This window comes from Ovis aries, chromosome 5 (assembly GCF_016772045.2).
Source record: "Ovis aries strain OAR_USU_Benz2616 breed Rambouillet chromosome 5, ARS-UI_Ramb_v3.0, whole genome shotgun sequence".
Classification (NCBI taxonomy): Eukaryota; Metazoa; Chordata; class Mammalia; order Artiodactyla; family Bovidae; genus Ovis; species Ovis aries.
Genome location: NC_056058.1, coordinates 45,302,727 through 45,317,891, shown reverse-complemented (window position 1 = coordinate 45,317,891; position 15,165 = coordinate 45,302,727). Strand labels below are relative to the sequence as shown.

The 15,165-nt window shown below is 48.1% G+C and overlaps 1 protein-coding gene across 2 annotated transcripts in view; it reads left to right on the top strand.

Annotated features, from left to right (window-relative positions):
* TRPC7 (transient receptor potential cation channel subfamily C member 7) overlaps positions 1-15,165 on the top strand; it is a 149,991-nt gene that overhangs the window by 110,980 nt on the left and 23,846 nt on the right. For both annotated transcript variants that reach the window (XM_042250549.2, XM_042250548.2), the window contains exon 7: positions 3,728-3,992. In XM_042250549.2, the coding sequence (XP_042106483.1) occupies positions 3,728-3,992 (265 nt within the window). The remainder of the gene's footprint in view (positions 1-3,727; positions 3,993-15,165) is intronic.

Sequence of the window (15,165 nt, the reverse complement as noted above, 5' to 3'; positions counted from 1 at the left end):
AAAAACTGGGCAGAAGATCTAAGCAGACACCTCTCCAGAGAAAAAATACAGATGGCCAAAAAGCACGTAAAAAGATGCTCAACATCGCTGATTATCAGAGAAATACAAATCAAAACTACAATGAGGTATTACCTCACACCAGCCAGAATTTTGCTGTTGTTCAGTCACTTAGTCGTGTCCGACTCTTTGCGACCGCATGGACTGCAGCATGCCAGGCTTCCCTGTCCTTCACCATCTCCCGGAGCTTGCTCAAACTCATGTTCATTGAGTCAGTGATGCCATCCAGCCATCTCATCCTCTGTTGTCCCCTTCTCCTCCTGTCTTCAATCTTTCCCAGCATCAGTGTCTTTTACAATGAGTCAGGTCTTCGGTATCAGGTGGTCAAAGTATTGGAGCTTCAGCTTCAACATCAGTCCTTCCAATGAATATTCAGGATTGATTTCCTTTAGGATTGACTGGTTTGATCTCCTTGCAGTCCAAGGGACTCTCAAGAGTCTTCTCCAACACCACAGTTCAAAAGCATCAGTTCTTTGGCACTCAGCTTTCTTTACAGTCCAACTCTCACATCCATACATGACCACTGGAAAATAATAGCTTTGACTAGATGGATCTCTGTTGGCAAAGTAATGTCTCTGCTTTTTAATATGCTGTCTAGGTTGGTCATAGCTTTTCTTCCAAGGATCAAGTGTCTTTTAATTTCATGGCTGCAGTCACCACCTGCAGTGATTTTGGAGCCCCCCCAAAATAAAGTCTCTCACTGCTTCCATGGTTTCCCCATCTATTTGCCATGAAGCAATGGAACCAGATGCCACAATCTTAGTTTTTTGAATGTTGAGCTTTAAGCCAGCTTTTTCACTCTCCTCTTTCACCTTCATCAAGAGGGTCTTTAGTTCCTCTTCACCTTCTACCATAAGGGTGATGTCACCCTCATATCTAAGGTTATTGGTATATATCTCCCCGCAATCTTGATTCCAGCTTGTGCTTCATCCAGCCCAGCATTTTTCATGATGTACTCTGCATATAAGTTAAATAAGCAAGGTGACAATATACAGTCTTAATGTACTCTTTTCCCAATTTGGAACCAGTCCATTGTTCCATGTCTGGTTCTAACTCTTGCTTCTTGACCTGCATACAGGTTACTCAGGAGGCAGTAAGGTGGTCTGGTACTCCCGTCTCTTTAAAATTTTCCAGTTTGTTGTGATCCACACGGTCAAAGGCTTTAGCATAGTCAATGAAGCAAAAGTAGATGTTTTTCTGAAATTCTCTTGCTTTTTCTATGATCCAGTGAATGTTAGCAATTTGATCTCTGGTTCCTCTGCCTTTCCTAAATTTAGCTGGAACATCTGGAAGTTCTTGGTTCATGTACTGCTGAAACCTAGCTTGGAGAGTTTTGAGCATTACTTTGCTAGCATGTGAAATGAGTAGGATTGTGTGGTAGTCTGAACTTTCTTTGGCACTGCTTTTCTTTGAGATTGAAATGAAAACTGACCTTTTCCAGTCAGAATGGCCATCATCAAAGGTCTGTAAACAACAAATGCTGGAGAGTGTGAAAAAAAGGGAATCTACCTACACTGATAGTGGGAATATAAATTGGTACAATCACTAACTGGGAATCAAACTACCGTATGACCCAACAATCCCACTACTGGGCATATACCCTGAAGAAACCATAATTGAAAAAGACACATGTACCCCAATGTTCACTGCAGCACTATTTACAATAGCTAGGACACGGAAGCCACCTAGATGTCCATCAATAGATGAATGAATAAAGAATTTGTGGTACATATATACAATGGAATATTACTCAGCCATAAAAAAGGAATGCATTTGAGTCAGTTCTAATGAAGTAGATGAACCTAGAGCCTATTATATAGAGTGAAGTAAGTCAGCAAAACAAATATTGTATATTAATGCATATGTAAGGAATCTAGATGGAGAAGGCAATGGCACCCCACTCCAGTACTCTTGCCTGGAAAATCCCATGGACAGAGGAGCCTGGTGGGCTTCAGTCCATGGGGTTGTAAAGAGTTGGGCACGACTGAGCGACTTCACTTTCACTTTTCACTTTCCCGCATTGGAGAAGGAAATGGCAACCCACTCCAGTGTTCTTGCCTGGAGAATCCCAGGGGTGGGGGAGCCTGGTGGGCTGCCGTCTATGGGGTCACACAGAGTCGGACATGACTGAAGCGACTTAGCAACAGCAGCAGCAGGGAATCTAGAAAGATGGTACTGATGACCCTATTTTCAGGGCAGCAATATAGACACAGGCATACAGAACAGATCTGTGGGCACAGTCGGGGAAGGAGAGGGCGGGACATCGCAACATGCGTATCCGTGTGCAAAGTGAGGCAGCCAGTGGACACTCGCTGCATGGCACAGGGGGCTCCAGTCAGGCGCTCTGTAACAACCTAGAGTGGGGGTGGGTGGGAGGCAGAGGGAGGTTTTCAGGAGAGGGGACATATGTACACCTATGACTGATCCATGCTGGTATATGGCAGAAACCAGCACAATATCGTAATGCAATTATCCTCCAATTAAAAATAAATGTAAAAATTTTTTTAAAACTTAGAACTACCATATGATCCAGCAACCCCACTCCTGGTCACATACACAGAGAAAATTCTAATTTCAGAAGATACATGCCCCCCAGTGTTCATTGCAGCATGATGCACGATAGTTATGACATGGAAGCAACCTAAACAGCCGTTGACAGAGAAATGAATAAAGAAGCTGTGGTGCATAGACACAACGGACTGTTACTGAGCCATAAAAAATGAAATAATGCCATTTACTGCAATACAGGTGGATCTAGAGATTATCATACTAAGCATGTCAGAGAAAGACAAATATCATATAACACTCATGTGGAATCTAATCTTTTTTAAGATGCAAATAAACTCATTTATAAAATAGAAGCAGGCTTACAGATATCAAATACAAACTTATGGTTACCAAAGAAGAGAGGGACAAATCAGGAGCTTGGAATGAAAATACACATACTTATATATAAGATAGATGCTGTACAGTAGGGAACTCCACCCAATATTCTGTGATAACCTATATGAGAAGAGAATATTAAAAATAAATATGACTGAATCACTGTGCTGTATACTTGAGACTAACACAACATTATCAACCAACTATACTCCAATAAAATTAAAATATTTAAAAAAATTTTTAAGTGACAATAAAGGATTTCAAAGGAAAACAAAAATGTTAGCCACTGTCTAGAAAGGCCACTTTCAACCTCAGGTCTTCCTGACGCCTAGGTCTATGCTCCTCACCACCACCTTCTTGCGATGGGAAACCCCTGCTTATAGAGCGCCAACCCTGGGAAGGAAGATGGGATAGCAAGCAGCGTGGTCGGGGCCATGACAGGAGAATACACAGGCTACCGTGGGAGCAGAGAGGGGGACAGGGAGGCTGCCCAGAAGGCGGGGTGGGGGAGGGGGGGGGGGGGGGGAGGGGCACAGAGGACTTCTCAAAAGAGAAGACACTAGAGCAGAGTCTTGAAGGAAGACTGGGATTGAAGTGAGGGGAGGGTGCTCTAGACAGATGAGCCAGCATATTCCAAGAGGGAGGGTGGCACCTTCAGTATATTGGGATTAAAGACACGGGCAGGCAGACAAGTGATGAGGTCAGAGGCCTCTACGGATACCTAACTGGTTTCTCTTCCAGAGCAGAGCCTATGGCCCAGTGAGTAACCCAGCTTGTTTTCTTTTAGCCAGGGACAAGTGGTGGCCTTCAGACCCTCAGATCATATCAGAAGGGCTATATGCGATAGCTGTCGTGCTGAGCTTCTCTCGAATCGCATACATCCTGCCAGCCAATGAGAGTTTTGGACCTCTGCAGATCTCCCTGGGGAGAACCGTGAAAGACATCTTCAAGTTCATGGTCATTTTCATCATGGTATTTGTGGCCTTCATGATTGGGATGTTCAATCTGTACTCCTACTACCGAGGTGCAAAGTACAACCCAGCGTTTACAACGTGAGTATCCCAGAGCCCTCTCCTGAGGAGCACCCCGGCTCCTCAGGCATCCTTGGCAGCCTCTTGCAGGTGGTTCCTTGCAGGATATTTGGGTTTCCTTGGCATTTCTAAAGGTTAAAGGAGACTTTAGTCAAGGGTGGTTTCAAGTTCAGGTTCTGGTATTGGAAGAGCAGAAGAGCTACGTTAAACCTTCACTTACATCTTACAGGCTATGTGGCCATGAGCGTGTTCCTTAACTGCTTTGAGTCTTAGTTTCCTCATCTTTACAACTAGGCAACTGATAATACCTGCATAATAGGGATAGTGTGAGGCTTCAATAAGGTGATTTAACTGCCACATAGTAAAGTAAATGGAATTATTACAATAAGCTTAATCTGTGTTACCTAGAAAGCAAAGCCCTGGGCAAGTCTTGTATGCCAACATTTCATTGGAGAGGAGGAGTTGCAATCCAAATGAAATAAGATGGAAGGAAAAAAGAAAATGCGTGTGGGAGGAGGGAAAGCATATACATGTTGCCGATTGGGCCACCATCTACCAAGACCCATGACTTGGTCATGATGGACTTTTACAGTGAGACACACAGTACTGCACTGCAGAGCAGCCTATCAGGATAGAGTCAGAGAATTCATCAGCCACAGCTTTCCCACCTACTTTCTCTCATTAGTCAGATTCACTCAACAGGACATTCATGAACCTAACACTTCCAGGTTAGCCCCTGGGGAAGCCACATCCACACAAGTCTGCCTGTGGGCACAGCTCCGCAGCTCTCCATGCCTGGCTGGGCAGACCAGCGCTGCGTACAGGCAGCGAGCGAGTTCTGCAGCATCGCATGCCTCAGCAGCACAGAAGGCTCAGGCAGGGGAGGCGAGAGGAGGTGGAGTGACCTGAGACAAGGTGCTTGTCAGGCCCGCTAAACTCAGGGTCCAGAAGGAGCTGCTGTAGGCAGAGCGAGCAATGCCTCGGCCTCCTCCAACCCTGCCCCCGCCCCGGGGTGGGGACAGAGCTCACCAAGCTGATGTCCACAAAGACCTAGAGCTCCTCCCCTCTGGGGAATGCTGGGTGGTCTCCCGGAGGGTCCTTGGTAGCATTGAGCAGTAGTCTAGTAGAAGAATCTGGCAAATCTGAGTTTACATCCTGGCGTGGGCGTTTAGTAGCTAATGACCTTAAGCCAGGTCACTTGATTGGTCTGAGCTTCTGTGTCCTCATTGACAAAATGGAAATAAGGCTCATAAAGACCTCACAATAAGGTTCATAAATACCTTCACAAATAAACAAAGCAGTTCTGTAAAGTGCCTGAAGCCCAGAAGCGTTTCCAGTCCAGGCCCTGCCCCAGGCTCACCTCATTCCAGAATTGCTCCCAGCCTTCATGGCTTCCATCCAGAGTCTGGACGGAAGGACAGTCAGGTCTCCAGCCATAAGCACGGCAGCTGGGACCAACAGGGCTAAACTCTTGTTGACATGGGTCCCCAAGAAGCCCCAAGGGGGCTGGAATTTTTTTTCCAACCAGTGACAAGCGTGGAGCCACACCATGCAGACTCCCTGAGCCAGTCCCACCTTATGGGCAGACCTCCACTTGACCCTTCTCCCAGAGAAATCACCCTTCAAGGGAAGGTCCATAACTTGAAGAACCCAGACCGAGTGCGATGGACCCCATGCCCCTCAGCCCTGAATCGCAGACTGCACTGCTCAGCCCAGGTGGAACTGCCTAGAAGGGTGGGCCCCTGGAGCTGCTGAAGCACAGAAGCTGTCACTCTCTGAGGCAAGGAATCAGTGTGTGTTCACAGAGAGCCAGGGCCTGGCCCAGTGCTGAGAAAGGTACCCGAGGGTGGCTGGCTGTGTGTCTCAGCCCACCGCACCCTCGGCTCAGACAGACTAGGTTTCGGTCTGACAGTCTGAGCTCTTCTCTGCAGGTTGTGTGGTCCTGGGCACGTGCTTCTTTCCCCACCCCACCCGGCCGCAGGGCATTCATGTCCCCAGGTCTGAAATGACAACTTCAAGATGGCCATCTTCACAGGATTGTTGTAAGGATCCAAAAGGAAGACAGTGAATATAGTGCTTGGCATATAATAAGCCTTCAGTCAGTGATAATAGTGGAGATGGTGGGTAAGGAGGAAGAGGGGGTGGATGAGGAGGAGGGCACGGATTGAGCTACGAGAAAGGACACCTGGGGACTGACTTCCTAGGACGCTTTCTGGACAGGGACCTAGCCTACCAGCTATTCACCAGATCAGGCCAAATGCATTAGTGAGTTAGGTGGATTACTTCATAGCACTCCAACACTGGGTTGGAGTGTTGAAGGGGTGAAATAAGCTTGAATCACCCAAAAGCGAATTTTGCTCTGGATCTGCTAGAGGCAAAGCTAACTGTATGCACCCAGGGTGGGATGCGCTGTTTACGGATAGCAAGTCAAGATGTCAGTCAATAACACAAGGGCTCTGACCCTCTGTGGTCAGGCCCTGATGTTCTTCCTGTGTTTTCAGTCTAGGATGATGCCTTGTACAGAGCATTGCTCACTAAATCCTTCATAAACAAGCCTGAGGGAACCCACAGGAGAAAGCAAGACAAATTCAAGGCAGTAGAGTAAGCGATCAACTGGGAACATGAGCATGGGTACCTCTGTCTCCTTTCTCCTGCCCTGGGTGTTCTGTGCAATCCCCTCTTTGCTCCCCCTACAAGGAAGCTGTGCTGTTGGCCCACGGTTCCTCCAAAAGTCACTATCATGACACCTGAGACCTGAACAAGGTCATAACTTAAGAGTAGGGTTGTGAGTGAAAGTCACTCGGTCATGTCTGACTCTTTAAGATCTCATGAACTCTACAGTCCATGGAATTCTCCAGGCCAGAATACTGGAGTGAGTAGCCTTTCCCTTCTCCAGGGGATATTCCCAACGCAGGAATCGCCTGGGGTCTCCTGCATTGCAGGCAGATTCTTTACCAGCTGAGCCACCAGGGAAGCCCAAGAATACTGGAGTGGGTAGCCTATCCCTTCTCCAGAGGATCTTCCCGACCCAAGGATCAAACCGGGGTCTCCTGCATTGCAGGCGGATTCTTTACCAGCTGAGCCACCAGGGAAGGTCCAAGAGTAGGGCTGATGGGGCCACAGTTCTCAGCTGGACACACACAGCCAATCTAGGGAGGGAGTCTCTGGCATCAGGAAAAGTCATGGGGAAGAGTGAGAGCAGGAGGAGGGGCCAAAGCACTTGGCTCGTCCCAGGTGCTGCGAACTGAAGAGAGATTCCGTAGACATGAGAGACCCAAGCGAAAAGGATCCAGGCCCTCCAGCATGGGCAAGGGAGAGGAACAGGCATGGCAGCGGCAAGCAGAGTAAAGAAGGGACAGGATATTTATCGCCTTGGCAGCCCCTAAAAGGGGATGTGAAGCTGTGAATAGGACTTGATTGAACAGGGAAACAGTCAATAGAGCAGTGAAGTGGAGAGGAAAGAATGGATTTTTGTAAATGTCATCTCTTACCTTTTGACTGCTCTCTGGAGCATGTCACACACACCCCCCACCCCCCAACCCAAGATTTCCTTGATACACAAAGAGCCACATGAGGATAAGGGATTCTCATGATTTAGGGGACTCAGAGCTACTCTGAGTGCCTCCAAGATTGACAATAAAGCCGAATGCTTCATAGCAGTCCGTACCCAGGCCACTCTGCCCCACTCAGAATGCTCCCTTTGGCCCACCCCCCAGGGGCCCTCTGTCTGTGGACTTTAGAGCTTTCGGGGAGGATGGATCCTCTCATCTGTTTTTATAGTCAGAAGACTCAACCATACAGAAGGGAAATTTGGGCTGGAGCACACTACAGGTGCCCTACCCCTATCTTTGCTTCTGTAACCCCACCCTAGCCATGTTGAAGGACAGTTTGGGTCCCTAAGGGGTGTTCAGGTTCCGCTTTGGAAGTCAGCCATTAGGAAGCAACAGGGCACTGTCCCATAAGCTGCCTGTTCACCTCAGGGTGGGGCCCAGGCTGGCTCCTAAGAGCCAGTCCCACTCGAATCCCACTGGTTACATGTCCATGCTTACGTGCTCAGTCGTGTCCAACTCTAGGCGACCCCATGGACTCCTGTCCATGGGATTCTCCAGGCAAGAATACTGGAGTGGGTAGCCATTCCCTTCTCCATGGGATCTTCCCAGCCCTGGGATCAAACCCAGATCTCCTGCGTTTCAGGCAGATTCTTTACTGTCTGGGCCACCAGCAAAGCCCTTGTTGAACTAAGTGAGAGTCTTACTGAGAGAATTTTAAGCCCTGTGAAGTCAGAATAGGTAGTCAGATCTCAGCAGAGAGCATGGTCAGCAGTCAAATCCTAGGAGCAGTTCCCAACTTCCCTGCTCCCTTCACCTTCAGAACCGAAGGTGTGCTTACATTTCACACTGGCTTCAGTGTCAGGAGCTGGCATTCAGGGAGGTGCAAGAACAGGGGCATGTGTGCATAGGCCACTGGGCAGTGAGCTGGGCTTGTCTGCCCATGACAGACGGGCACCAGCTGGCAGCTCACTGTCTCTAAGTCATTTCTGTTAGGTACTGCAGGCGGCCAGAGGGGAGGAGGAGGAGGTGTGCAGACCAGCTTTATGCTCTCAGAGTATGAAACCTCAGTGTCCCGAGACAAGGCTGAGGAAGCGGAAGTGAAATCGCCTGAAAATGCATTTTCTTTAAAAAAAAAAGTCTTAAAGTTCTCAATTCCAACTGTTAGAAATTGTGTTCTTATTGGGAACATATCTTTGATGTTATCATGGAAATCAGTAGACACATAGGATTTGCTTTCTGGAGTTTCGTTTTGCAGCCCCTTTTGTTGGAATGCACATATTCCATAAGGCAAAGCTTTTCTGCTTAGAGATCATATGGAAACCTTGGGATCCAGCGCTCTAGTTATTGTTGGAAAAAGAGAGACAAAAATCCTTGGCTCACTAGTGACATACAGCTGGATGAGAATACCAAGGGAAAGGGTGGGCTTCCGTATCCTCCAACTGGTGACTGTGGTAGGAGAGGTACCCAGAGAAGAACAGAAGGAGCTGGGGGCAACGAGGGGACCCAGGGCAGGGAAGTGAAGGGCTCTCTAACATGATTCAGGATGGGCTTCTGGTCTTCCCTTTGGGTGAACTTGGCCTCCCCCACTTAGTTTTGATTGGAGATTAAATGTAGGCCCTGATCCTCAAAAGGGACCCCAGCTATCTTTTCTACAGACTGTCGTGGAGTCAACTTCAAATACCTCTCTTAAGGTTATTCCTTTTCTGAGGAATCATTTTACCAAAAGGAACTTCAGCAGTGCTGGGCAAAATTAGAAGCTTCTGTTTTCTATGATAGTCCTGGAAAGTTTCCATACTCTATGTACACAAACTTGTTTGTACAGCAGGGGCAGAAGGCATTGAGTCAGCTCCAGCCACCTCAGTGGGGCTGCAGGAAAGCCAGCTCCTCCCTCCAGAGAGCCAGGAGGTGAGCCCTGGGGCTGAGGAAGGGCTCCCTGAGACTCTGCCCATACATACCACACCCCAGGGCCACTGTACCACCCTGCTGCTGAACAGCTCATGACAAACACATGATATGCCCTCTCATTTAATCCACACGACTATGGAATAACACAGACACTACTACCAAGAAACTGAGGCTCAGTGAGATGGACTTGCCCGAGACCACGGAACCAAGAAGAGGATTTGGACCCAGATCTGCATGGCTTCAGGCCTGTCTTCCACCTTCTGACCTAAAATTCCCCCACTCCCACACCAGGGCCTGGGCTCCAAGGTAGAAGCTAAGTGTCTTTAAAAGTTGGGTCACTTTCCTATGACACTAAATACTAAAGAATGGCATATTAAATTCAGATTTTAACTGTCCTTAGGAGCTGGATGATTCTACATATCTCCACTGTCAAGAAGCAGCCTGTGATTATCCCTGGGCAAAGCATGCTTCTATTCCAAACTGTGCTCACTCATTTGACAAATGTTAGGGAGCAGCTACTCCATGCCAAGTTCTGTGTTTGGCCCTGAGGTTATAAAGATTAATAATATAATCTTCCCATCCTTGAGGAACTCATAGACAAGTAGGGAATTTCAACAAAGGGTGGAGGCATCAGTTATTTACACCATGTGATCAAAGGGTACTCAGGCAGCCCAGTGAGGAGGAAGCACTGAAATCTGCCTGGCAGGGTCAGGGAAGGCTTCATGGAGGGGGTGACCCTAATCAGAGGATCATGGAGGCCTGTTTAAAGTAAAAGAGCTGAGCACTTTTTCTAAGCGTAGAAAGCAGCTACCTCATTCCCGTGATTTGGATTTGTTCAGATGTTTCAATGCCTCATAATAGGTGAGAATTTTCTTAACAATAGCAAAAGCCGCTTCCATTGGCAAGGTCTGGGGAAGGAGCAACAAATAGCATGTCAGGCCACAAAAGGTGGCAAGAAGAAGCCCCTGAAGCAGCCCAAGAAACAGGCCAAGAGGATGGATGAGATGAGGCAGTTATGCAGAAACAGAAAGAGAAGCAGAAGAAACTCTAGAAGCTAAAAACAAAGAGGGGAGAGCCCCATGGTCAAGGAGCAATTAAGAAATCTGCCCAAAGGTAAGCTCTTCCCTGTGCCTGAGGCAGTGGTGATCTCTATTCCTTTCCTGTTTAAACATCTGGATCCCCTGCCATAACATCTGTTGCAGCCTATAGTTAGAATGCTAAGTGTTGTCTTAAGAGCCTATGGTACATTGAAGAGAAAACTTTTGTGAAAAGAAAGTAGGCAAGTAGGTGAGAGTTTGGGGAAATGGTGGAAAATTCAATCAGATAATCCATCAGGAGCTAGACTGTGATGGTCTTTAGAAGTAAGTCCCAATAGGGTGTCAGCGTCTCTAAGGCCTTTTTTAAAATGAGGAAGCTGGTTTTATCTGCCTCCAGCAAGAACACTGTGATAATAGTGTAAAGGGTGGATTGGAAGGCGGAGGAAGGGACTCTTTGCCTGAGCTTGGTGCTGGGGGTTTTATAATGAGCAGAAATACTCATGGAACTTTCAGACTGGTTGGGAATGTGTTAGTCGCTCAGTCATGTCCAACTCTTTGCGACCCCATGGACTGTAGCCGCCAGGCTCCTCCATCCATGGGATTTTCCAGGCAAGATACGGGAGTGGATTGCCATTTCCTTCTCCAAAGGGGGTCTTATAATGAGCAGAAATACTCATGAAACTTGCAGACTGATTGGGAAGACAGATATTAATCAAACAGTCACAGGAATGAGGGCATATGTGCAACCGAGCAAATGTTCTGGAAGAAATGCAGCTCCGAAGGGAACTGATGGATCCATGAAGAGTCCGTGGCAGGAATCACAATCTGAGAGGATGCAAGCCTGCACTAAGGGGTGGCAGCCAGGATGGAGAACAGGCAATGGAGACGGTTAGAGTAAATGCGTCCTGGTGGCTGCCTGCATGTCAGGGTGTGTGGGCGGGGTGAAAGGAGGGTGGTCTCAGGTTCTGATGTTGATTAGGCCCTAGAAGTACGTAGAAGGAGAATCAAGAGGGTATCATGGGGAAGAGGGTAAGTTCCTAGTGACTGGGGAAAGGAATAGGGGCTTGGTTTGGCCTTTCCCAGAACCCACACCCAGCAGAGCTGAAGGAAGACACTCCAAACTACCTTCCAGAAGCATGGGTGAAGTGGTCCATGTCCTGAAGGACTGGAGGAGCAATGGGGACCTTGAGGTGGGCCCATCCTCAGTACCAAGGGACAAGCAGAGACCTGCTGAAGGGGAGAAAGTGCTCTTACGCTAGAAGTGTCATATTGTGCTTTGTAAACAGAAGAGCCTGAGGCTTCCCTGACCCAAGGAAGGGAGGAAAGGGAGACGGTCCGGGTGAGCCATATATGCCCAGAAGCATCCAGAAGGGAGTGATAAGCCAGAGGGGCCTCCTGAGAGCAAAGGGCCACATCTGCAAGAAGGGCCTGCCTGCAGCGGAGGACCTGCTGGGGCAGCTGAGGTTGAATGGCATTGTCTGCCCTCATGCAACTCACTATAACCAGCAGCCAGTCAGGAGAAATCAGAACAGCATCATAGGACCGTGGCCTTTGCCGTGTTCCTTGTACCGAGCACGTGGAGTGAGTTTGCAGGTGGGAACGTGGAGTGGGGTCAGCCTCCTGGGCTCTATGGAGGAGAGGTTTTCCCAGGGTGCCAAGTCCATATTGCAATATGGGCATCCCCAATATGGAAGTGTTATCATTGTACTGTATCATATTTGAAAATTATCATCTCACCTTTCATCTTATACATTCAAGTTAGGCTTAAGGGTTTGGGCAGGGGATGAGAGAGCTCATTGTACCCATTTTCATGTGGGGAAACTAGCCCAGAGAGATTGAAGACTTGATGGAGGAGATGGCAGTGGTCAATGCTGGGACTCAGGTCAGGCTCAGAAAGGCTAGGCATCTGGGAATAACCTGTAAGTGTCCAAAAATAATAATAATTTCGGCCTAATATAATTTATCTTCACATAATCCTCCAAGAAGTGATAAAAATATATATCTTTCCCTGAGCTACTTTAGAAAAATGATTATACCTATTACAGCAGACATTCTGCTATCGTATAATGTTTATTTATACCCTCTCCTCATGATTATTCATGACATGAATTCTTAAAGCCTGGTACCTTTGAGCTTCTGGAACAGGCCAAGAGCCCACAAAGTTGTGAGGAAAAAAGACTTGATGGAACACAGGAAATGTGCTTTTTTGGATGACACCTTCAGAGCGTATTTGCAGGCACTCCTCTATCTTATTCTCAGGCTGACTTGCAACATCTTAAACAAGGAAATTTCAACCTTTTATTCACCAAAATGCAACTCTAGGATGGAAATAAGGTGTACCTGTCATTCTTCAAAGTGACAGAGTGACAGAAAACTGGACTGTCCAGGTCTCGCTCTAGAATATTAACAGAAAAACAGCTAGCTATGGGGTGAGTCTGAGGCAAGCTGGCTAAGACAAATCACAGCATGCCTCGGTTTCCCAGCTTCAATCCTTCATTGATGAAAGATGTCTCCTGAGACCCCACTGTGAGCCGTGCACTGTTCTGGGCGTTGGGGGAAGAGCCGTGAGCAAGTCATGACCCCCTGGAGGTCACAATGCTCTGTGAATGGGAAAAGAGGGGAAATGATGTTGGTGGTGATAAAAAATAAACAAAAAGAAATGAGAACATTTTTGGCCATGCCACATGGCATATGGGATCTTTGTCCCCCAAATAGGGATCAAATCCACACCTCTTACATCGGAAGGGCAGAGACTTAACCACTGGAGAGCCAGAGAAGTCCCAGAACATTTTAAATGAAGTGCTAAGAGCTAGGAAGGAAATAGAAACATCACGAAAGTGTTAGTCCCTCAGTCGTGTCTTGTGACTGCATGGACTGTAGCCTGCCAGGCTCCTCTGTCCACGGGATTCTCCAGGCAAGAATACTGGAGTGGGTAGCCATTTCCTTCTCCAGGGGATCTTCCCTGACCAGAGATTGAGCCCAGGTCTCCTGCACTGCAAGCAAATTCTTTACCATCTGAGATAGTAATCAGGAAAGACCTCCTTCAGACATGGTCAGAGAAGGCTGACCTGACCAGGTGACAATTAAAGTTAACGTTTAACAGCTGAGAAGAATGAGGGGGACAGCCGCGTGGGGAGGAAGGGGAAGGGTGATCCAGGCAGAGGGAGAAGGACCCTGAGTGAGGGGTGAGCCAGCATGAGGTCAGGGGAGCCCCAGCTGGGTGACTAGATTCAAACTGTTAGCCTATGGAAAGCTGTTAGGGAAAAGAGGTAAGATCTGATGCATAGTTTTAAAGGATTATTCTGAGAATTGATGGTAGGGTGTGAGAGTCAACCTGATGCTGGAGCCTTTGCAGCTGAGGGTTGGGGGAGGGGGGGCCATGCTAATATCAGCCACACTTATTGCATATTGTTATGTGCCAGGCAGTATTTTGTGTACCTCACAAGCATTCCATTAGCTCATTTAACCGTCACCAACACCCTATGCGGTAACGATTGTTTTCCTATTCTGAAGCTAGAAAAAATGAGCCTCAGAGAGGCTACATTATTTAGCCAAAAGCTCACAGTCAGACACAGAGCCTGCACTGACTGCTTCACCAGAGCTTCCCCTCGACCCTGGGATCAGTAGCAGGAAATCGGGATGTGCGACGGGGACTCGTTCATCCAAAGGACCATGAGTTTACTGAGTATCTTCGGGAGACCAAGTTCTGCACTAGGTCTGGGACTTCAAGGAGGAAGGAAACGCAGCTCTGCCCTCAAGGAGCAACCAGGCTCCCAGGGGGAGGGGTGGGCCCTCAGCATGAATCAGTCCAGGCTCTGTGCACCCCAGTTCCTCGGCCCTGATTCTGGGGCCAGACTCCTCAACTACTGGACCATCTCCATCACTCCTCATTCAGGGCCCAGGATAAACCAAGAGGTGAATCAGAGGAGCGTGGCAGGGGTGCAGTCCAGACTTCCTCAGGCACTGGACACTCCTGCCCTGACCACCCTCAAGCCTGGTGCAAGTGTTTCTCGTTGGAGAGGCATAGCACTCGTGTGGGGTCTTTCTGGATTCCAAGCACCTTCTCACAGTCCCCACTGGGAGGCGGGTGAGTATTGTTCCTGCTTCAGCAGAACTCTAGCTCAAGGCCAGCTATTTATTGTCTTCCGACCTGAGAAACAGCCTTTCAGGAGCTGAAACAGCTGCTTAATTTGAAGTCTCTTTTAATCCCATGGACAGAGGAGCCTAGTGGGCTACACACAGTCCATAGGGTCACACAGAGTTGAACACAGATGAAGCAACTTAGCACGCACGTATGCACGCACGTGCAGATTTGGGTAGGTAGCCGAACTGAACTGTTTGGGGCTGGGGAACAGAGTTCCATGACACTGGGGGGAAAGGCCTTGTGGTATTCTGAGGCAGCAGTGATTTCCATAACAATCACCCCAAACCCTCGCCTTGTTTGTTCTCTGAGGCCCTGACACAACTGCCTCTTCAGGGAACCTATTATTAAATTCCTATTATCCAGGCGAGACAGCCTCAGAGAACAGATTACCTCCTCCCTGCCTTCTGCTTGACAAATCAACCCCAACCTCCCCCCCCCCCCCCCCCCCCCCCGCACACACACCCCGCCCAGTAAGAGGGTGAATCAGGGTCTATTCAATAGCACCCCGAGGCACTCTTCCCCTTTGACTTCATTAGAAGCACTTCTTATGCTAGGGT